Consider the following 25,289-nt stretch of genomic DNA (forward strand, 5'->3'; position numbering starts at 1 on the left):
CGATAATGGTGTCTGAGATTTGAAGAGTTCACCAAAGTTCCAATGCAGATGCAACATATATTGTCCAACTAAATAATAAACCTGATAAATATAGAGATATAAATATATATATCATATGATAATTAGCTATTCACTCTATAAAAATGAAAAATAATGAATAGATATGCTATAACTCAGACACCTTGGGGTGATGTATATATATTTTTTTCTATATATAATTAGAATAGCAACAAGACAACTTTGATGGCTTATAAAATTTTATCAACGAATAACTTGAGAAAATTTCACAAATTCTAGCAGAAAATTAGAACAAAGAAAATTTCCTCAAATGATTTCAAAGAAAAAAAAGATAAAGAATAACACTAACATCATAAATAATAATAAGAACCCACAGAGCAAGGTTGATAAAAATATAAAATTCTCCTTCAAGAACTCATTGCCTAAACAATTAAACACCAAAGAAGCCATATCACGAAAAACTCAAAATCTTAAAGAAGCCAAGAACAAAAAAAGTGCACAAAGTTATACCTCAGAACTAGCTAGACTATAAACTTTACCAGGGATCACTCTAGCATAATATTAGCTGGTAAACATTTTGAAAGATTAAAAAAACTAAACAATAATACACCCAAATCATTAATGACTCTAAGATGTTGAAGCTTGTAAGTGATGAATTCCTGCTAATTAATTTGCAATCTAAGAGGAGTTGAAATCTAGATTAAAGACAGCCAGCTGCCAACTCAATATCAATTTTAAGACCTAACTCCGATGATTTAAACACGTCTTCCGGATAAGGTCGAATAACAATACCATATAAAGTAAAACTAAAACAAAAAATAATAGTGAATGAATACAAGAAGAGAATAAACCTTACCAAGAAAAAACACAGATAAAGTTGAACAGAGATTTTCTTTAACTCAAGCTCCTGTATACACTAAAATTTAAACAAGTTTTTACTGGCATATTCATTTGAATTATGAGGGAATTAATTTGTGAAACAATTGCCTTAAAAATTAGAACAAATAAATTCAAGAAGGAACCGCAAACTCAACAATTATATACATATATATAAGATATTTTGCAATCTAAATGAGAGCCAGCAAATCTTTAATTCAAGATGCAGTTTTATAGATCTAGCAACAAGACAAGAGTGAGAAAACCACATCAAGAATAAAAAACCTAGAAGTTAAGATATCAAGATGAACCTATACTCCAATCAATTGCAAGTTAGCAAATCAATCACTTTTTCAAACACTGCAAAGAAAACTGATGACCAAAGAAAGAAACACAAAAAGGTTAAAATCTCATTAAATTAATACAAGAGAATAATACAAATGAAAAAACTTAGTCAAGTAGTGTAGTATAGTTATCAAACAACTTTTTACTTAATAGTTACATTACAAAGAGGTTGATTAATATATATTTAAAATGGAAACTTAGTTTAATATAGACAAATTCTCCTTCCGTTAAAGCTTCCAAAGAAAAAAAATACTATCTAACAAATGGCGTCATGCTGATTTCTATTAATACCATTTATAAACTTAAATAGATATCATAGTTATTGTTGACGCAATTTTTCGCCAACAGTGAATTATGAAAATATAGCTGGGATGGATTAGTGTTTAATGATAAATCGTAATAAGAAAATGATACTTAAACAATACTAGAAATGAAATATCAAGAACACTCGTTCCTTTTTACGTAGTTCAGAGATTAAAATCCTCCTAGTCCACGAGTCTATATTATTACTGTGTATCTCTCTATATTTTGACAGAGTATTTGCATTACAGAAAAACAATCAACCCCTCCCCTATCCAAGGTCTTGGTATTTATAGAAAAAGCAATCCCTGGGTAAACGTTGGGGTAGTCATGCGAATACAAATCTGTCATGTGACCTGTCTCGCACTAATGATGAATATAACAATTTATACTAAGGTATGGTCTAATCATTAGGTAAAACTGATCATGGGTCATCTGTCATAATCGGACATGTGATGTCTGATCATGCACAATTATATTACGTGTCCGGGAATTCAGGGATGAATGGACATGTGGTGTCTAATCACGCACGTTTATATAACGTATCCAGGTTTATAAAGATCCATGGACATGGCAGATCTTTAGCGTATCCGAGCTGAGTGTGGTATCAGCTCGTGTCTCGGATGCTTTGCTTCATAAGTGTTTCCAGATCATGCCTATTGCTTTGTACTCATCAGCTCGTGATATTTACCTGGAGAATCGCGCTACCCTAATAGAGGAAATATGAACTTGTGGATCATCCATTACAGTCCTTGGCTAGCCCACTGTACCCGAGCTGTCAAAAAGGCTCGTGCTAAATTTCAGGACGTACATTTGCCCACAAAGTCCCTGATCGTGTTCTATGACATCATTTTCTGACTTACACGGCGGGGACTTTTAAACTTATATCGCGATTATCTAGGTTTTGCCCATTACTTAAGTACTAGACATGTGGAACGCTGCGATTGGCGTCTGTTCAGGTTTCGAGGATTGCATTGATGGCCTGGCCAACTTTTTGCTGCCGTTTCATCTTTTGAAACACCATCCTCAGATCTTGCACTAGTTTGATCGGACGGTCCACATCGCTTTAGGCCTTTTACGTATAAATAAGGTTGGAAAATTCCAGGATTCACCACCTTTCATTCGAAATCTTTCCACATTTTCTCTCTTCTGTGTTTCCAACCCTTCTTGTTTCTCAGAAGAATCTGAAAACCATCTGTTGCAAAATACCTTAGAAACCCAATCGCTCAGGAGTCTTCTAGGAACTCTCTTTTGCAAAGTTTACTTCCCTTAACTGAAGAACATACTGTAAGTCTTTTGGTTTTTAAGATACTCTTCTTTTACTTGTTTCTATTTATATATATATATATATATATACAATGCCTATTCTCACTTCTCCGTAGTCCATATTAGATTATTCCCCAAATGTTTTTGGGAGACAGGCTTTGGCTTAGTTTTTTACTAAGTAGGTCTTAAAAATACCTCTAGAACTGTGGTATCCATAAAACTAGGTAATTTCAAGGTAAACCTTGGCAATTTACGGCAGATTTTAGGAAATACCCACTACAAGAAAAAACAGTATTCATAACACTTAAAAACTGGTAACTGGGAGTATTGATAACGCTTCTGAAAACACTAACATAGCCTCTGTTATTAAAAGTCCTGTCTTTTCTATAACAGTATTCAAATGTTATGTTCGATGTTATCTTAAACTATTCAATAACACATTTTTAGTTGCTATAATATTCAAATAATAACATTTAATTAGAGTATTTGGTTATAAATTTAAAGTTTAATCTTATACTTTATGCATAACACTTTCCAACTGTTATGAAAATTGTTATATTTGATCATTGTATAACATTTTAGTTCATTCTATTATATAAATCATAACTTTTTGTCCTAATTATAATATATTATACAAAACAACCATAATTATTGTAAATTCTCCCAGTAATAAAATTTTGTTATTTTGTAGTATGCGTTTTTAATTGTTATAAAATGTTTTTATTATTGTATTTTGATTAAAAAAAATCACAATTGATCACAAGTGTAATATTAAATAGATCAAAAAATCTAAAATATTCAATATATATGATAAACCATGAGTATTTTTACATTTGAAGACAAACTACTTCAAACCATGACACTATCCACTTCAAAAGTTTTTAGTTCTAACTTGAGTTTGAAAGCATACATAATAAATTCTATAGTCTTGCACATCTTTTGCTTCAAAAGTAAAAAATAGAAACATAACAAGACACACAAAAAGTAAACCATGAAGCTTGCTTCACCCTCCAATTCTTCATCCATTCCATTGTGCACTTGTCTTTGTTGTGAGGTTGATTTGCTTAGCTACAAAAGAGTTTAAATAATTAATAGTAAATTAAAAGAGTACAAAACGAAAGAAAGTTAATAACCTCATTACGACTTTATAAGTTGGCCATGCGATTACACTAACTACAGCACATAGGCATGAAAGATTGAAGATTTATGCTTGGTAAAATACTCATTAGAAAAGTTAGCTTAAACACTTTATGATTATGAAATGAAAATGCAAATGATACACCAACCAAACATATAAATATTTATATACAATACAACAACTAATTTATAAAGAAAACCCAATAGCATAGACACATGAACTAGAATTAGATCAAATATAAAGTTCCAAATAACAAGAGTAATGAATTTGCCATTTTTATTGTAGATTTCACTACTGGACAATTAAAGGTTTCTCAAAATCCTGCAGACCTAGTTTCCATAAGTTAATCAACTAAATTAAAATGTCACAATAGAGTGAAGGTATTGTTCTGTTGAGATTATATATGAAACACCACAAAGAGTACAAAGCATAAACTAAACACAACGATAGAAGTCAAAGATAAATGTATTTCTAAGAATGAGACAAATTAAAAGCATTTAACAACATGGTATTTAAAAGAAAAGGAAAGAGACTTGACAAGATGCTCATCCAAATAAGGATAGATTCTTTACTCATGGCTAAGAAACTAGAAGGCATCATGTATTAAGATCAAAAATTGAGAACATGGAAGGATTCTAAGGCATCAAGGCGCAGAGCACGCAATCAAGTATCATCTAAGCACCTACACATCTAATATACCTGAATAAGGTGCCAAACCTTCTGAAAATGAGCGGACTATCCACCAAATGCATCCAGACCTAAACTTTCATAAGCACCCTCGAAAGCTGTCGAGGCTAACAATAGAAAAAAGCCATTAAATAGGTATTTATCTCACTCAGCATAAACAAAACTTGACAACAATCTCTGAAGCATCACTCCGTTAAGGTGTCTTTTTCATAAAGTCAAAATAGAATTTAAAGCAGCAACTTAGTAATTTGTCAAAAAACTAAAACTTCACGATTCAAAGCAGCACCTCAGTCATTTATCAAAAAACTAAAATTAACAATCCACTAAAGATTAAATGCCTTTCATATAATGGTAGGAATCAAATATATAATAAGACCGATTGAATACAGGGAAAAAAATTGTTTCAACTTACTTTAAATGGTAATCCATGCTCTCTTGCATCATTCAGATTCTTTACAACTTCAGCATAGACAGCTGCCTTTTTCTCAAGGATAGGCTTGTTAGCAAGAGGTACAAGATGCATGCTAGATGCACCAGATGAAGCTTGAGGGCTAGAAGTCATCGACACTATCTGACCAGAGCGAGCACCCCCACTACTACTAACTATCATGTTAGTTCTAGGTAATGTGGAAATTCGACTCAAGCTTTGAAGACTATCTCATTTTTCTTTTTGCCAATCCTCCTTTAGAGCATTAAAATTTAAAAACCATCAGGATTCGAAGGTCAACAACAATGATAATCACTGCATAGCATATATTTATGCACACATAATCTGTCTATAATTTGTTCACTATTCAGCTCAATGATATAAACACCTTATAAAACATCAAAAGAATTTAAAATATATTAGATTAATAACCAAATATTATTCATCACGTATGCGCTCACAATATCATTGATTAATTAGGGTAACATTTTGCATATCTCGTGTGTCATACTAACCTCCAACAATTTAAACATGTAATCATTAAAACTTCTGAGGTTATCCTTTTGAGCTTCTTGGACAACTGAAATAATTGCCATTTCATGGACCTAGTGCATAGGTATGATTAAGAAATCATTATCAGTCACAAACATGGCCAAAGTATATCAAGTTGTTAGAAGAACAACTATTTTCTCATAATCAATTAAATTTTCAGGCATGCTTGCAGCTATATATTGAATGATTCTCTCTTCTTAACAAAATATAAATATATATTATAGAGGAGAGAGAGAGAGAGAGAAAGAGACTATAAAACTAATTCACATGCCAACAGTCAGTACCAATGACTTAAATAAACACTTGTATTTTAGAAAATTCGAATAATTGTTTTAAGTAGCTAAATTGGTTATAACACTATGCCAACACATTCAAACCACTCTAACAAAAGTAACATACAAGGATAGTTACTCCTGAGCAAGTAGAGAAAGCAAAAGATATCTTTTAAAAAAACAAGAAATGATAATAAGCACAGATGCAAACAATTTTAAGACTAACGTACCTGCTGCAGATATTCCTCAACAGTTGTTGCCTCCGCAGGGAAAACATCCTCAAATGTTGTCTTCATAAAACATACAGCAGAAGAAAATCAAATGGCAAAACAATTATAAATTTTAAAAATATTGCATAGTTGTTATCTGAAATTCAACAAAAACACCAAAGAACAAAAGTAGAGAGAGCTTCAAAAAGGACATGTTTAGTACAAATTCTTGTAGTGAATCCAAGGAAGAACAAGGGAAACTCAATTGAAAAAAATGATCTTCCAAACTTCTATAAGTCATGTATTCATAAACCAATAGCCGTTGGATCTCTCTTTCTTCATCTATAGAGCAATTTCCTGTCAGATTTACATAGTGTGGGTGACTGAGAACACTAAGGATGTTTTGAACGTACAACTCTAAAAGTAGGCAAGTTATTAGATTAAAGCCAAATTTCATTGAAAGCATGAGAGCAAGAAGTTTGGTATTTTGGGTGAGCATGTTTTGAAATTTAGGGATATGTAGACAGAGAACTAAAAAAATATCTTGAAGGGAAATGAAAATAGATACATTTTGGGAACTTCTTTTCTCTTTATTTAGTGCGAGTAAGCTTAATGTTTTCCTCTTTGCTTGAAAACCTATATAATGAACATATGAAGAACCAAAATAGAGATTCAACGATGATGAAGAAAAAAATAGGAAGACAGAGGAAAAATATGAATAAAGTGAGAAAGGAGATTTTGGAAAAACAAAACAAAATCAAATAAATTCTAGTTACATACATAACTTCAGTACTCTAAACCCAATATGCTAATTCTTAAATTTGATTAATCTAATATGAAGCTCAAAGCAAGGATTATATGCCCAACATTATCAAACCAACCAAACATAAAATACATGTAACCGAGAACAAATTCAGATACACACATATTTTTAACTGAAAATAGCTATATAAATATAAGGTTTTGCCTCCTCAAAAATCACACATGAAAAAGGTAAAAAGAAAACCCAAACATTAGGTGTTCAAAACTATGCAGAAAGCCTTATAAAAATTCCAAAATTATATTCATTGTAAATAAATAATTAGACAACAGTATAGGAAAATGGAAAGTCCCTAGTGTTTGTTTATGATTTTTTAATTTAGGATAAAAAGAAAGTTATATTCAAGCAAAAATCAGTTAAGTTATAACATAAGACATTATTAAAATAAAAAGATTTAACACATTACAGAAAGATACTCATAAACATCAAAAATTCAAATGCACAAAGACCTAGAAATGAAAGTGAACAAAAATATGTAAATCATTTAGTAAAATAAAAATATAATAAGATCCTTAAACACAGAAAAATTAAGATCAAAATGCTATACAATACAAGGCAAGTATTCCTTCACCATATAGATAGACTCATAGTGCTTATACTATTATTATTAATAACACAATAATATACATTATTAGACTCAAAATGTCAACTAACAAATTAAACATCAGTTCCAACATATACTTATACATTGTTCGTATTAAAAATCCTAAACAAATAAAAAAAAATCACACACCTAAGCCAAGTAAGGGGGCCCTTATTGCAAAACAATTTAACTCTGTAATGAAACACATATGAAAAGTAAAAAGCAATGAAATCCAACACTGCTAAAGTAAGTAATGTTAGATTAAAATAAAATATGCACAGTATAAACCATAACAAAGCAGCTTTGCAAGATATGAAACATATATGAAATAGTCATGTTCATTAGTGTGAAACTAAACCCAAATTCTCTTCTGAACTTGTCAATAATGAGGTCAAAATTAGTAAAGAAGGTGAAAATCGCAATGGTCTAAACTATATCAGTATTCCAACTGTAGAATCTCTTTGACGCAAAATAGACTAATAAGAGAGTGAAAACTCTACTAAATATAGTGTATGTAGCAAACTATCAAAGATTAGAATTTACTATAAATTTGAATAAGTACAAAATTAATTAGTTTATAATACTACTTACTAACCAAACAATTTATATGAAAATACATTAATATGCATGAGCAAGATTTAACAATAAGAACCAAATCTTTAAGCAAATAAAATTATGGGGGCCTTAGTATAATATTAGAAAAGTAAAACTCAATATCAATTAATCATTGTGAACATGTCCATTATATTTAAGTTTAACAAGAAATGAACATTCAAAAGAAAAAGTCCCAAGGACTCATCAAACCTCTTAGTAACGACAAGATCATTAATACATGACAATTCTAGACATGAACATGGTGAACATTAATTCTTCCTCAATTAAGCAAGAAATATTCCAAACAGGGGAAAACAGAATATTAAACGAAATAAAATAAATTTTCACTTTCTATTTCCTAGTGAGAGGATTCAATGATTAATATTAGTAACAGCATTTGTAAAAATCATGGATGATCCCAATACAAATCACAAGATAAATTTGCTTTGAATACACACAGATGTCAATAGAAATCACAAGTTGCTTACTGCCAATAAGAAAAAGAAAAAAAAACACGCAATGTATCACTAATGACTGACTATTAGTCTCTAACTCTCTGCAATGTGCACAATTGTCAAATGGCTAAGAATTTAAGGAGCTATTCTAATTCTTAACAGTCCTTACATTTTCATGGCCAATATGGTAAAGGAGCTCAATATCTTCCCCAATTTAGTTGAAGCAACTGCTTAGGAGCAAATAAAAAGAAAAGGTCCAAAAGGAAGCCACATATATTAACTTCCCACAAAGCAAAATAAGAGCTTGATACATAATCTAAAGTTTAAAAGACAAAAAAAAAAGAGCTACTAGTCTAAATCATATTATAAAAATCATATCTAACAATCCAACAAAAAAAAAAATATATCCACACGTTAACAAGCTTGCTAAATAAATTTACTACCAACTCATATTTGCATCAAATCTCATTACTACACACTTTACAACAGAGGCTTTATTATTAAGGAAACATCTTAATATCTTATTGATATGAACCAATAAATCAAATAACCTCAATAATATAACTAAGCAATTTGAAATAAGAATAATAAACAAAAAGTAACACTACAAAAATATACATAGCAATGAGGGAAAAAAAGAATTGTATAGATTAACTTTTGATGGAATAAACTTACCATACAAATCAATTCCACAAGCATGCTAGTAGGAACTTACTTTCTCAAGATCTCAAACAAGTTTCCATCTACTTTTTCCTGAGTCCACAGGACTAGGCTTTGAGTATTCTTACTCAATATGCCCATATAAACAAAAAGAAAGTCAAGCTCGTATACCATTGTCATCTCATTATAATTTCTAAACAATACACCACCAACAAAAAGATAAATACAATATCTGAAGTCCAAATAGAATATGGATAATTATAAGTTAATGACGTACCTTACTTCAAGAATTCTCTTCTTGATCATTTCTTAAACGTGTCTTTATTTCTATTCAACACATTGTAGCATATTAGTGAGATATTTATATACATCAAAAATAAGTTTTAACAATATTAGCAAAACAAAGTATTAATAGTGTGACATTCCACAACAAAATATCTCTTTCAGGCCTTTTATCAAACTATTTCCTTTCATTATAAATAAAAACATTATAACATTTAACTTAATAAAAAGAAACTCCAAACAAATACCCCTATTTCCAAAAACCCATTAATTTAACTTTCTCATTGCTTAGGTTCGTTCCTTGTATTTATTAGCAGCAAAAAAGGATGAGACAATGTTAAAAACAACCATTGACATTCTAAAATTTAATATCACTTATAATTCTCACTTAGAAATATTGAAATCATCTCAAATCAGCCAAGATATTTGGGAATCACAAGCTAATTTAATCATGAGAAGAAGAAATGCCTGCAATCACATTAAGATCCATGGAGCCTTTGCACAGTCACCAACACTTGTATATGACTAAAGAGAGAGAACAGAAAAAAAATTCCATCAAACTAAGAAAGTATTTTATCCCTAAAAAAGCAGGGGAGAAAAGGATAACCCTAATAACCATTCCAGAAAATGAAAAAAAAAAAAAGAATAAAGGAAAACGACACTTAAAACAGCCATAATTCTAAAGTTATCCATCACCAAACCCTAGTAAAAAAACAAAAGTATTGCTAACATAAAAAAAAAAGGCCAGTAACAACCTATAAAAAAAAAATCAAGCAATATCAACTAACCAAATTTCAAACCATACAAGTAACTAAGAAGAAAAGGACAATAGCTTTGATTATACATTTCTTAGTGCACAATAATTATGCCAACCTTCTACAATTTATATGCACACAAAATATTTAAACATTCCACTTTATACGCACACAAAAAATAGAAACATATATACGAAGCAATATAGAAACAATGTACAACACGATCGATCCATGAAGTAATATAGAACATTTGTAAAATTATTTTGCTTAAGTGAATATATATATATATGATTTAATAGTTATAGGTATACAGACAAGTTAAAAGATTGCTAGCTGAAATCAAAGAGAAACCTTAGGATCTCCCTCATAAGAAAAATCATTATTATCTAAACTAATTATAGTTTGTAAAACAATTTTAATAACAATGGACTGCCATTCAAACTCAAAGTCACAATTTAAATCAATAGCCAATATAAAACAGAAACCACCCAAAGACCTCAATACGGCAACTGCATCAAGAGCAATGACCATACGAAATCACCAAAATAAATCTTTACAACAGATTTATAAACCCCCTTAAAAAACTCTCTAAAACATAAAAATCTAATAAAACTCAAAGGCAACACCATTAATCAGAGGCAAAACTAACAAAATCTACTAAAAAGTAAACAAAAAAAGTCCAAAACTAGTTTTGATACACAAATCTTAAACAAAAGATAGAACAAATTCATAAATATGATACTTGCAAATCAAAACATATAATAAAATCTATCATAGAACAAACTCATGGCTATGTAATATAATCATAAATCTGAAGCAAAAAAAAATTCTCGTAGAAAAATCCTACTAAAACTTTGTTGCAAATCCCATAAACTATGAATTCGAAAAACAAATTCCAACCACACAGAGAAAACTAGAAATGCATAACTCTAAACAAAGAAAACAAAAAGAAAGGGTAGAAGAAAAAATCTTTGTCTCACACCAACTGCCCTTTCCCGTGAAGATGAGTCAGACCCCTCGCCGAACCCAAGACAAAACTAGAGTTGTCCTTCCCCACGACACCACAAGCACCTAGATGAAGTCCTCCTCGTCACAGCCACGAGGCCAAAGTCATTGAGGATACCCGTTCGCAGCTCCGGCGCATGGACAAAAGAAAAAAAGGACAAAGAAAGGCAGAGAGTTGCAGAGCAGGGAGGAGGAGGAGAAGCGATGGGGGTGGAGCAATGTTAGAATCAACTTCCTAGCTTGAAAGAGAGAGAGAAATGTTAGATGGAGAAAAGCATAACTAAACCTAGATGAAAAGAGAAAATGGGAGTGTGGTATTATTTGTTAGCGAGTGGGAAACTGAAAATGACCCGCGACTTTTATTTCATTTCGCGCCTGTACTAATTGTTGTTTTTTTGGGGAATTATTTATAGCTTAGGTGGCTAAGTGCTATAAACCAAACGTAATAAATAGCTTTTATTATTGTAGTGACCCATCCAAGATATAGAAGATGAATAGTTTATAGGGTTCGAAACTAGGTTGCTTAGGGGTTACGCTTCTTGGGTGGTTTTGCTCTAAACTGCTCCCCAAGGAGGGTAGTGGCCTAATTTTCTGACACACGGATCTCTAAACATCAGGGGTCTATTGGGAAACCTAGAAGCGTAGCATAGGTATCACGTGGCATCACACCGTGGGCTTAGATTACCTCAGCTCGTGCTTTAAAAACCTCAACCTTCCTTCATGCTTTCTTGCTTTTATAACAATTCTAGGTCGCCTACTAAGTGTTCCATCGTTCTTGTTCGCCAGGCAATCTGATGGTGCCCAAGAAGAACATTCCCAAGAAGGTTGCAGCCAGCTCATCGTCTCAACATGCCAACAAGGGAAAAGATGTCACCTCCGAATCCCCTATCCCCTAGCTCGACCCTGTGGTTGAGGAGGAGGTCGTGTTCGGACTTGACGCATTCTTCGAGGCAGAGAGAATTGCCTCCAAAATCACGACCCAAGGAAGGGTCAACAAGATAATGTTGTCCCACAAAATCAAGGTCGGGATTGGCGTCCTAATTGCTCAACCTCTGTTTGAAGGGGAACGGAGCTACGCACCATTCCAGAATGAATTTGCGGCCTGGAGAGATGAGCACCTAAAGGCATGGGCCTTCCTTCCCCTCGATCAATACTTTGCCAACTTCCTCAACCACGTGAAGTTGGCACTGTTTCAGCTCCCCCTGAAATCGTATCGGCTGCTGGCAGGGTTGAAGTACCTTTTCTTGAAGCATGAGTAGGAGATCCCCACCCCCGCGGACATTCTCTATTTTTTCTACCTAAAGGCCAACCCGGATCAACGATGGCGAGGTGACGGGTTTTACTACTTGACCTGATTCCCAAACTCGCCCATAGTCATCGAGCTGCCCATCCATCCCAACGACTATAAAGATCAATTATTTATTTCGAATGGGTTTCGCAACTGCGAACATCGCTACTTCAATCATCCTCGTAAGTCTTCTTTCCTTTCTTAGCTCGTGAAATTATTCTCTTCATACCTAGATTCTTTAGGCGTGTATATTAACTGAGTAGTATCTTTGTGCATCCATCTTTGCAAGAACGACAAAGTCTGAGACCCTCGGGGGTCAATCCGATACTCTCTCGAGGCTCCCGCCTAGCAAGAAGGATTACCGCCAGCTCATGTCTGATGACACGATGTTGGCATGTAAGCTAATTACCGAAGGCCAGACTCTGGCCTTGAGAAGAACTCGGGATAACTTCCTGGTTGTCCACGAGATAGCGCCTATCCCCGAAGGGGGTGCTGAAGCTGACGAAGGCGAAGAGGAAGAAGACGAGGTACCCCTCATGTGGAAGAGGCGAGCTCCAGAGGCTACTCGAGATCCTGATGAAGAACGAGCTTCATCTGGGGCAGCAGTCGGCCCCTCCGGCCAAGGTAAACCATACCCCTATAGGGATTTAGATAGGGTTGTCGCCAACCTTAGGCTTGTTAGGTTTAACCCAAATCAGCTCATACATCGTCACCCTAATGACCCCGATCGTAACATAACCCTGCTTTAGTACGTATATCATTTAGTATTACGTCATGACATGGGCCACCCTAGAGGCACCGTAGTAGTAGAGAACACCCTATCCTTTAGGTCGAACTTCTTTGAAGAGTATGGAACCAACCTTAGGTCGTGGCCCTCCCTGCTCTAGGGTATCCTTGCCCCTGGACTTAGGCAATACGTAGAGGAGTCCAGCCTTAAGATAGAACCTGATCTGGAACCTCCCCTAATCCAAGAAGCTATAGACTTAGGCTCTCCCTCTCCTATAGCGGTTCTGAGGCTGGAGGTCGTGGCAATAGACTCCTCCTCTAGCTTGGAGGGTAGGACTTTTTGTTACACCGTATATATTTTTTTATGTAAACTGATGAATTTTTATGTGTATTAACGTCCTTCCCACTCTTTTTCAGGCAAGGAGATGGCACAACAAGGGGTTCTCGATATTCGCACTATTTTCCAAGAGGGACACTCCAGCTCGGGGCCAGTAGTAAAAAAGCCCTGGTTTACAGCTAAGAAGGTGCCACCTGTGGCAGGGACGACCTCCAAATCCCCAGCTAAGGGGAAGACAGCTCCAGCCACTGCTGCTCAAGAGAAAATAGGTGCGCCTCCACCTCCTCCCCGGTTTCCGTCTTCCTCTGCTCAGGATCAGGCGGCACAAGCTGATCCCCCAGCGCCTTTAGTCCCCACCGCCTCCGTATATATTTTGTTCAATGCCCAGGACCTGGAGAAGATCTCGGACACCTTTCAGGGGACTCTCTACGAGACGGCTAACCATACAGTGGAGCATTTTGACAAGACCAATCCGAAGGACCTGAGGGTGATCGAGGAGAGGAGCCCGGAGAATGTTATGGAGTCTGCACTGGGGATGAACCTTATGTTAGGAGTATGTCCTAAAAGTATGTAAAAGACATTTATTATTTCTATGAATAAATAAATACAATGGTTTATTATTGTTATATTAAGATTATTAAATTATTGTTTGAATAATTTTGTAAATATTTGAAAATTTCCATATTCATTATTGAGGATGTGATCTTGTATTAGTTCGAGAGAATTAAGATCACATGAATGAATAAAAATAGTCAACAACAACAAATTGAAGTTATGGAATTCTTTAATTAGGGTTGTAAGCACATTTTGCTAAGTATCATGTTCATACAAATAATCTAGATTCAGATTATTGATGTGGTAAGACATCTCGGTGAAGATGCTTTATATAATATGATTATATATGACATGGACCGATATGAATAAAAGTCTTTATCCAAAAACCATTTAATAATAAAGACTTGTAATTCATATCATAACTGATGATCATTTATAGATCAACCTAAATCTTGAGTGTTCATGAACTCTTGTTCATGTTTATTAAATCTTTTGATTCATTCGTTAAGGTCTCTTCATAGATTGAGGCTAATGACTTTTCTTTTGGAGATTTAATATCATGGATGGCTGGGAACATGTATCAACAATACGAAATCTAATATTTCCTAACATATCGTATATTAGTGTCCTTAAGGGTTAATTCTGGAACTGAATGATTTTAAGCTCAAATCTATAATTAGATAATAGATTAATTATTCACTAGTGAATTAATGGTACTTAAGGAATAAGAAGTAAATTAGAAAGGTAAAATGGTAATTATTCCATTCTAATTTATGAACTAATTAATTAGAGGGTTGAACTATTGTAAGATGGTTTTATCAATGGACAGCTTAGAATAAGATTTCTATAAAAGTATATCTATAACATAAAGAGTGCAATTCTGAGTGTTGAGAACATTTTGGAAGATCCTATTGTGGAATCTCAAGGATTTTTGCCGTACAAAAGGATAGCAGCAAGGAAGGACTTGAGGTAATTTTCTATTCTTATCTTTGATTCAATATATATATATATATGTATGTGAAGAAGTAGATCTAGAAATCTTGTGGGGTTAAATTAATAATTTTGATTGTTGTTCCGCTACATATAATCTCTGATTTGATCTATAAAAACCAACACCTTACAGTAAGCCAACTTTCTTTAGCTGAATATACTCTTTTGATTTTATCTCAGTGCATGTCTAACTTGCTTTTTTACTATTTGCAGGGGGTCTTGGCTCAGCACCGAAGCATAGCTCAGGCCAGAGCCAGGAATGACGAGCTTCAGGCTGAGCTCCAGGCTGCTCAGATAGCCCAGACTTTCCTAACAATTGCTCAACAAGGTTAGCTGGACGCCAAGGCTGCTCTTGTAGCATCTCAAGAGGGCGAGCAGACTGCAAAGGCTGCCCTTGCTGCTCTGCAAACCGAGCTCGTAGAGGCCAAGGCCAAGAAATTGGAGGTCGAGACTACTGCTAAGGAGGAGAAGGCGGCCTCACTAACCTCCATGGAGAGCATGTTGTACCATTGCTGGGCCTTCAACTAGGATAGCAACTTCTCCTTCCCGGCCTCTGAAGTATGGGATCCCTTTCTCGAGAAGTTCAAGGCTCGAAATCAACAAGAGCAGTCTGAGACTGGGGAAGCCTCCACCGCTGGCGAGTAGGAGATCGAGGAGGTGACGTCCTCAGAGCGCCCTGGAGGGGCTTGATTTTCTTTTTCCTTTGTTTACCTTATATATATATATATATATTTTTGTAAAAATTTGCCGTTTTGGCTCGGTACGAGATTATTCTCCTCAAGACAATTTATTTATAATTGCAATATCAACTTTTTTATCTATTCCTTGATTTTTTTTCTTATGCTTATGACTTGTACATTCAAAATTTTAGGGAATGATTTTTAGATCGGGATAGATATTTTAATTTTGGTTATAACCAAACTTAATGTTGATTTATATCCTACCTGTTAAGTATCAGGCCTTGGACCCAGTTATATCCGAGATTTGGAATGTTTCAAACTTAGTTCTTGTTAGGTTTTATTGTTATCCCGGGATTCTAAGGAAGCCATTGGATCTTCAATTTTGTTAACTTCTAAGTTTCAGACTTGGTTGTATCCAGTATTTTTAATTAAAACTTAGTTCACGCTAAGTTTATTGACATCTCGTGTTGTTTTAGAAAAAAGACTGGTTAATCAATTTTACTAACTTCCAAGGTTTGGACCTGGTCATATCCAGGATTTTTAATTAAAACTTAGTTCGTGTTAGGTTTATTGACACCTCGTGTTTTTTTTAGAAAAAACACTGGTAAATCAATTTTACTAACTTCCAAGTTTTGGACCTGGTCATATACAGGATTTTTAATTAAAACTTAGTTCGCGATAGGTTTATTGACACCTCGTGTTTTTTAGAAAAAACACTGGTTAATCAATTTTACTAATTTCCAAGTTTTAATCCTTCTCGGGTTATATGCCCCCCAAGTAATCAGAAAGTGAACTTTCTTGGTTGCTTTGGACAAACGCTATCACACGAACTAATACATGGATGAAACTACATGAAAAACAAGAAATACACATTTATTATTTTATTTCTTAAATTAAACGACTTTTATAACTAAGCCTTACATAGACGGGTGGTATCATCATTGATAATACTTCTTTAGGTGCATAGCATTCCAGGTCCGTGGGACTGTTTCTCCATTAAGTCGAGCTAATTTGAAGGTTCCCTCATGTACGACCTCCACTGTTTGATAGGGCCATTCCCAGCTCGGACCCAATGCACCATCTTTGGGGTCCTTGCTTGCCAAAAAGACCCTTTAGAGCACCAGGTCGCCCAAAAAAAAGATACACCTCCTAACCTTTAAATTAAAATAACGAGTGATTTTTTGCTAGTAATGTGCGAGCTGTAGCTGCGAATCCTCTCGTTTTTTATCACTTAGGATGAGAGACGTGTTGAGCAACTCATCATTCCGCTCCTGGTTGAAGGTTTGGAGTCTATGCGTGGCTATCTTCGTTTCAATGGGAAGAACGGCCTCACTTTCGAAAGTCAGGGAAAAAGGGGTGTGCCCCGTAGAAGTTCACTGGGAGGTCCGGTACACCCATAGCACCTGCGAGAGCTGCTTAGGCCAAACTCCCTTGGCCTCATCTAGCCTTTTCTTAAGGCTTTCTTTGAGGGTCTTATTCACGGTCTGGACCTGCCCATTGGCTTGCGAGTAGGCGACTGAAGAGAAACTTATAATTATGACGTGCCTCTCACAAAACTTGGTGAAGAGATCGCTATCGAACTGAGTTCCATTATTTGATACAATCTTCTTGGGCAATCTGAATTGGCAAACAATATTCTTGACTACAAAGTCGAGGACTCTTTTTGAGGTGATTTTTGCCAGGGGCTCGACTTTTGCCCACTTCCTGAAATAATCAATGGCCACAACCGCATAGCAAACTCCTCCTTTTCCCATGGGCAGGGCTCCTATTAAATCGATTCCCCATACCGCGAATGGCCATGGGGATGAGATCATTTTCAGCTTGACTGGCAGAGCTCGGGAGACTGTGGCGAACAACTGGCATTTGTCGCACTTTCGGACATAGGAGATGGAATCCTTTGATAAAGTGGGCCAATAATATCCCTGCCTTAATATTTTTAAGGTTAAGTTTTTCCCCCCAACATGATCCCCACAGAAACCTTCATGTACCTCCTGTAAAATAGTTCTGGCCTCCTCTGGTAGAACACATCGTAGAAGAGGCAAGGAATGGCTACGTCGATATAACGCTCCATCCACGATCACATATCTTGAAGCTTGATAGAGTATTCTTCTTGCGTCTTTTAATTCATCAGGAAACTTCCCTGTTGTAAGATACTCTATTATGGGAGTCATCCAGGTCAGCCTAATGTCGATCATCTCAACCTCCGTCGTGCCTCCAGCCACGCTTGGGCTCTCCAAGAATTCCACCGGTACTATGCTCAGAGTCTCAACTTCCTTAGAGGTAGCGTGTCTCGCCAAAGTGTCAGTATTGGCGTTCTGCTCGCAAGGGATCTGGTCGACTAGGCCATATTCAAATTTTGATAGCTCTTTCTTCACTTTGGCTAGGTAAGCCGCCATCTTGGCCCCCCGCGCCTGGTATTCCATTGACACTTGGTTTACCACGAGTCGAGAATCGCTATAGCACTGGACAACCCTGATCTTCAACTCCTTTGCCATTCTAAGCCCAGCCAATAAAGCTTCGTACTCGGCTTCGTTGCTGGATGCCTCGAACTCGAACCGTAGCGCGGAGTGGAATCGATGCCCTTCTGGAGTGATCAAAATGATCCCAGCTCTGGACCCGTTCTCATTAGATGAACCGTCCACGAATATTCTCCATAATGCCTGTATTGGTTCTTTCAAAAGCTCCTTCTGGAATCCCGTGCATTCAGCCAGGGTTTGGCTTTTGATCGTGGTCTGTGGTATGTACAGTATTTCGAACTGGCTGAGTTCAATTGCCCTTTTCAAGAGACGCCCTGATGCTTCAGGTTTCTGCAATACCTGCCTTAAAGGTTGATCGGTCATGACATGGATTGAATGGGATTGGAAGTATGGCCTAAGCTTCCTGGAGGCTAGAATAAGGCAGAATGCCACCTTTTCCATTAAGGGATACCGCGATTTAGCTCCGAGAAGTCTTTTGCTTATATAATATACTGGTTTATGAACCTGGTCCTCTTCTCAGACCAGCACGACACTGGATGCATTTTCCATAATAGCCAAATAAAGGAAAAGAGGCTCCCCCGTCGCTGGTTTAGACAACACTGATGGCTTGGCCAAATGTGTTTTTAGATCGAGAATTGCCTATTCGCACTCCTCGGTCCATTCAAACTTCTTATTTCTTCGGAGCAGGTTATAGAATGGAAGGTACTTGTCAGTGGATTTAGAAATGAAGCAATTAAGGGCTGCTACTCTTCTAGTCAGACTCTGGACATCTTTACGCGACCTGGGTGAAGGCATTTCAAATAACAATCTGATTTTATTTGGGTCCACCTCTATCCCCCTTGTGTTGACTATGAATCCCAGAAACTTTCCTGATGTCACTCCGAAAGTACACTTTTGGGTATTCAACCTCATGTTATATCTCCTTAAGATCTCAAAACATTCCTTCAGATCGGGACATGGTTATCGGCAGTCTTAGATTTAACCTGCATATCATCAACATACACGTCCATGTTTTTCCCAATGTGATCAGCGAACATTCAGTTGACTAATCGTTGGTAAGTAGCCCCTGCATTTTTCAGCCCGAAGGGCATAACTTTATAACAGTAAACATTCGTTGGAGTCATAAAGCTAGTATGCTCTTGGTCCCCGGGGTTCATCGCGATCTAGTTATATCCAGAATATGCATCCATGAAGGACATGAGATCGTGCCCCGCAGTGGCATTCACCAACTGATCAATCCTTGGCAATGGGAAGCAATCCTTGGGACAAGCTTTGTTTAAGTCAGAGAAGTTGATGCAGGTCCGCCACTTTCCATTTGGCTTTGGGACCAGGACAGGATTCGCGACCCAGATCAGATATTTAGCCTCGCAAATAAACTCGCAGTTTAATATCCTTGCTACTTCTTCCAGGGCCTCAGCTCGGGTTCTACCCAGACGTCTCTATTTCTTGGACTTTGCAGGCACGCTCTTATCTAAGTTTAGGGTATGCATGATCACACTCGAACTTATCCCTACCATGTCTTCATGAGACCAGGCGAATATATCAAGATTTTCTTGTAAAAATTTTGTCAGCTCCGCCTTCCTCTCATCGTCTAGATTTTTCCCGAGTTTAACTATTCTTGAAGCATCTTTGGGATTGATGTTTACTTCTTCGAGCTCTTCAATAGCTTAGAGCTCAGATCTATCTTCACCTACTCGCAGATCGATATCGTCAGTCAGAGTAGTATCTACACCACTAGCTTGCAAAGGTTCTTCCATTCCAGGAACAGTCCTTACTTCCTGGGATTCCTCGTCTTCATCCTATATGGTCATCGTTTGCTGCCCGGGTTGTCATTTTTCCTTCATGGAAATGTTGTAGCATTCCCTAGCAACAAGTTGATCGCCTCAGATAGTACATATTCCCGCATATGAGGGGAATTTGATCACAAGGTTACAGACAGATGATATGGCTTCGAACGCCATTAATGTTGGTCGACCCAAGATTGCATTGTACGCGGTTGGACAATCGACGACCACAAACTCGAGAAGTTTGAAAACAGTACGCAGTCCTTCACCCAAGGTTATCACTAACTCGATTGTTCCGATAGCTTCCGATCCCTCGTCGGAAAACCCATACAAAATCATGGAGGTTGCCTTCAGTTCAGTCACAGACAATTCCATTTTTTTCCAGTGTGGACCTGAATAGTAGGTTCATAGAACTTCCATTATCCACTAGTGTCCTCCTAACTCTCCGATTGGTGAGCTGGATGGTTATGACTAGAGGATCGTTATGCGGGAATTGGACATGACTAGCGTCTTCTTCAGCAAAATTGATTGGTTGTTTCTCCAATCATTGTTGCTTAGACAAACTCTACTCCGGGACAAACACAACTCCGTTGTGAGACATCAGCTCATTGATATACCTCTTATGGGCACCTCTGCTTGTGCCTGCCAGATGAGGGCCTCCAGAGATGGTTGTTATCTCTCCCCCTGTTATCGGAGGAGGGGTATCCTGATTCACCTGAGCTCCAGTCTGATTTTTTGGGGCCTCCGAAGCTGATGGAATGTTTTGTCCCGCGAGCTGACTGGGAGTTATTCGATTTCAAGCATACTGAGTCAAAGGTCCGGCCCTGATGAGTGTTTTGATCTCATCATTCAAGTGTCTGCAATCATCGGTGTTGTGACCAGTGTCATTATGGAATAATTTTTTTTTTGAAGGATCTCTCTTCGCCCTTTCATTTTTTAAAGGCTCCAGCTTTTTCCACAGGAGGCGGGGAGAATTCGCCAAGAAAATGCATTCTCTAGTATCCGTGAGGTTGGCATAAGTCGTATAGATCGGCTTGAACTTCTCCATGGGCTTTTTTCTTCTTCGAACTACTTTGGCCGCCCTCGCCATTTCCCTTCCTCTTGGTACCTCCCCCTTGGTTATTCTAGGTAACAGTTTGAGTCGTAGATGCAACATCCATTGTCGCTCCAACAGGCTGGGCTGGGACTTGGCTGGTTCCTGCAACTGAAGCTCGTGCCTCTTCCAAGTTGATCCACCTTTGGGCCCTGTTTAGGAACTCATCCACAGTGTTGACCCCCTTTCTTTGGATTTCCTTCCATAGGTCGTCCCCAACAAGAATTCCTGTTCTTATCGCCATGAGCCTAGAACTTTCGTTCGCGTCTCTAGCTCGCGCAACAATATTAGCAAATCTATTCAGATATGCTTTCAGAGGTTCTCTGGGCTACTAATTTACATTTGCAAGGGAGTCCGCCTTGATGCAATCCGCCTGAGAAGCCTGGACTGCCCTCTTGAAGTCAGTGGAGAAACTCTTCCACGAGTTGATAGAATGCTTTTTGTATTGCTTGAACCATTCCTAGCCGGCCCGACCAGAGTCGAGGGGAATACCAGGCACCTCAGCTTGGGTCCAATATTATAGGTCATCATCAAGGTGTTGAACATTTCCAAGTGGTCGGATGGATCTCCATCTCCATCAAATTTTGACAAATGGGGCATCCTGAAACCTGGCAGGTATGTTGTTGCTGTGATGTTAGGGGCGAAAAGCTCGAGCTCACCCCCTGAGTCATATTCGTCTTTTTCCTTCTCTGATAGGAGTCTTTTCCCCAGCTCCTCCATCTGGGCTAACCTCTCAAGGGTTCGGTCCTTGGTTTCCTGGGGTTGTTCAACAGCTCCCATTCGGTCGTACGCGCTTCGCGGGTTATTGTCCCTCCAAGCTCGAGCTTGGTTTGGTGGGACGTTCCTGTTATCACGTACTTCAGAAGGACTTCAGTTGTGGTGAGTGCCACTGACTCCATCGCGAGCTGGATTTCTCCTTTGTGAATTCAGGCGATCTCATAGATCGGTCTGTGGATCAACTTGAGGGCTCTGAGCCGAACTCAACTGATTTCTCAAATCTGCATCGGTCCTACCACTTCGACGGCCCTCCGTCCAATAACTTCCATTAGAGAAACTTAAAGCTTATGGTTGAGGATGAGGACCTGGGACATTTCCGCTTGCTTGTGGGGCATAGGTAGGGGCAGCAGGAGGAGGATTCCTCCTGATGTCCCCATAGGTAGGAATGTTTCGAGGAAAATGAGGTTGTGTTGGATGCCTTATGGGCGACGGGGGATGTCTAATTGGCGAGGCAATTCTTGTCCCGTCAGGTCGGAGCAAATTAGCCCACAGTCACTCTGCTCCGCCATTTCCGACTCTCTATGTCTGGCGATTTTATCGTGGCACAGGAAGGTCGACTGGAACATGCCATCTTTGCGAGTTTTCCCTAGACCTTCTTCGTGGGTTGCTGTGGGCATTTCCAGGTGCATTTGACGGTGTTACTGAACTCGGGGTTGAGGTTTTAACCGACTGGCTAATTCGTCGATGATCCTAGGAAGCCATCAAACGAGATTTCTTGGTGATCTTGCGCCATGGGCATAGAACTCGAGGTCGAGGTCCTAACCGACCTACTTGGCCTGGGTCGACTATCCCGGCGGGACTTATGAGTCCCACCTTGCCTCTTTCTGACGTTAACGTCGGTTACAAGAGGGGGTAGCCGAGCCAAAGCCTCTTCGATTTGTTTGTTAGCTTTGGCTAAATGGCTCCTTAACTGCATGTTTTCCAACTCTACCACAGTCAAGTAATCCGGGTTTGGATTCAGCGGGAATGACGCTGAACTCCCAGTGTCGTCGTGGCCCATCGGTTGCTTTCCTCAACGCTGCTGGACTTCAGGGTTTTGTTCATCGGAAACAGTAGTATGGTGAGCCTCCTGCCCACCAGGCTGATCCGTCTCATTACCATGTCTCGAGCGAGTAACCACCATGGTGAACTTTGACCTAAATCTTTCACAATAGCACTAATCTGTAGCTCTCAATGAAAGCACCAAACTATTGACTCAGTTTTTCGCCAACAATTTATTATGAAAATATAGCTGGGATGGATTAGTGCTTAATGATAAATCGTAATAAGAAAATGATACTTAAAATCACTAGAAACGAAATATCAAGAACACTCGTTCCTTTTTACATGGTTCGGAGGTTAAAATTCCCCTAGTCCACGAGTTTGTATTATTACTGTATATCTCTCTATAGTTTGACAGAGTATTTGCATTACAGAAAAATAATCAACCCCCTCCCCTATCCAAGGTCTTGGTCCCTGGGTAGACGTTGGGGTCATCACGCGAATACAAATCCCTCGTGTGACCTGTCTTGTACTAATGATGAATATAACAATTTATATTAAGGTATGGTCTAATCATTAGGTAAAACTGATCATGATCATCTGGCATAATCGGACATGTGATGTCTGATCATGCATGATTATATTACATGTCCGAGAATTCAGGGATGAACGAACATGTTGTGTCTAATCATGCACGTTTATATAACGTATCCAGGTTTATAAAGATCCATGGACATGGCAGATCTTTAGCGTATTTGAGCTGAGCGTAGTATCAGCTCGTGTCTCGAATGCTTTGCTTCATAAGTGTTTCCAGATCATGCCTATTGCTTTGTATTCATCAGCTCGTGCTATTTACCTGGGGAATCGCGCTACCCTTACAGAGGAAATATGAACTTGTGGCTCATCCATTACAGTCCTTGGCTAGCCCACTGTACCTAAGCTATCAAAAAGGCTCGTGCTGAATTTCAGGACGTACAGTTATTGTATAGCTATCACTCAATCATAAGCTTGCTATCAATTAAAGGTAATCAGTTGCATACATGCACCTGTTGTTCTTAAGCCAACAATGTAAAGCAGCTTCACTAGCCTTTTTGAAAAATGTTAACTCCAAGAAAAGTATATGATATTACTAGAAAGATACAATGAAAAATAAAGTTCCATTGGAGGTACACCATGTTCAGAACAAGTAGTTTATATATTACAAAAACTAAGTTTATATATATGTTATGGACTAATAGAGACATAATTTTATAATGTTGAAGCAAAATCCATAAAGGAAAATTGTGTTTTGTAAAGTTTAATAACATAATAATATGATTAATAAAGGCACCGGAGATGGAGCTGCTTATTATGAAATCTCCTATAGCTAGGTATGGAATATGAATATAAATAAGTGATTTTCGTTGGGGTCAGAACATAATTATTTAAAACAAATATTACTAGTAACCTCATAAAGCAATCTTCTATGAAATTCGTTTTCTCAATGATCAAATTTTATATATAAATATTTATATATATTTATGTGTGCGTGTGAAGCTAAATCAGAAAATGATTAGAGTGTAGTGTAACTCAAATCCAAGTAGAACAACAACCACTTTTGTAAATTGTGGACGTCATATAAATTTACAATAAGAGAACACATAGTACACATAAAGGTCCCTGCAACAAAACAATTTCAAAGCTTATAATGAAATGGGTACTAAGAAAAATGGTAAAGAATACCCAAAAAAAGAAGAATAGAAATTTACCTGGGGTAGCGTATGGAGTCCTTAGCTTGTTGATGATAATATATACAAGCCCTCCAATCATAGCTTACATTGCTTTGTGTAAAATCAAATCTTAGAAATAATACTATGCAAAGCAGAATAACCCTTCATTGATTTAATAAGATAAAACCACCACTCAAGAGAACACCAAACAAAAAATAAAAAAAAGAAGAAAAAATAAAAGAAACTGAATACTTGTGATTAATTGGAGAGTTTATTGAGAGAGGCAGCAAATAGAAACAACGAATTTGGGTGAGCGCAATAGGCGACGAAGACGGCAGAGATGGACGGCGTTGGAGAGGCGTCGGGGTCAGCAGGGAGGAAAGACGAAGGGGCAGACTAGCAAAGAGAAGAAGAAGAAGGAATCCATTTTTGAGAGACAAGGTTTAGAGAGAAGAGGGGCACGGTGGGAGGAATAAGAAAATCGCTCTTGTTTTTGTAATTATTTTGTTTAATTTTTTTAATTTATGCTCAAGTATTAGCAGGAAGTTAAGCTGCAAAAAATTTCACCAAAAATTGTAACTTTTGCCTGCCCATATTATATATATAAATTAACACGACTTGGCATATATCATTGACACATAAGCACCA

At 37.3% G+C, this 25,289-nt stretch overlaps 1 protein-coding gene across 20 annotated transcripts; it reads right to left on the reverse strand.

Moving 5' to 3' along the window:
• Positions 1-3,581: 3,581 nt before the first annotated feature.
• Positions 3,582-25,289, reverse strand: LOC133823409 (uncharacterized). Of its 20 annotated transcripts, none has more exons than XR_009888321.1 (9): positions 24,681-25,223; positions 9,480-14,124; positions 9,218-9,329; positions 8,712-8,769; positions 6,112-6,171; positions 5,573-5,662; positions 5,043-5,312; positions 4,643-4,737; positions 3,582-3,873 (listed from the first exon to the last, which is right to left on the reverse strand). XR_009888321.1 is itself a non-coding variant. In XM_062256178.1 (2 exons), the coding sequence occupies exon 2, from the start codon at positions 18,736-18,738 to the stop codon at positions 17,194-17,196; it is 1,545 nt and encodes a 514-aa protein (XP_062112162.1). In that variant the 5' UTR covers positions 18,739-24,591; positions 24,681-25,289; the 3' UTR covers positions 14,132-17,193. The 20 variants fall into 20 exon arrangements, 1 of the variants encoding a protein (XP_062112162.1); XR_009888320.1 differs by having other exon boundaries at positions 9,218-9,325; positions 24,681-25,222; XR_009888315.1 differs by adding an exon at positions 6,659-6,726 and having other exon boundaries at positions 9,218-14,124; positions 24,681-25,221.

Source organism: Humulus lupulus, chromosome 3, assembly GCF_963169125.1.
Source record: "Humulus lupulus chromosome 3, drHumLupu1.1, whole genome shotgun sequence".
In the NCBI taxonomy this organism is placed as follows: domain Eukaryota; kingdom Viridiplantae; phylum Streptophyta; class Magnoliopsida; order Rosales; family Cannabaceae; genus Humulus; species Humulus lupulus.

Excerpts from the sequence above, each read along its gene's own strand:
- LOC133823409 (XM_062256178.1), bottom strand. The coding sequence starts at position 18,738 with ATGGAAAAGGTGGCATTCTGCCTTATTCTAGCCTCCAGGAAGCTTAGG.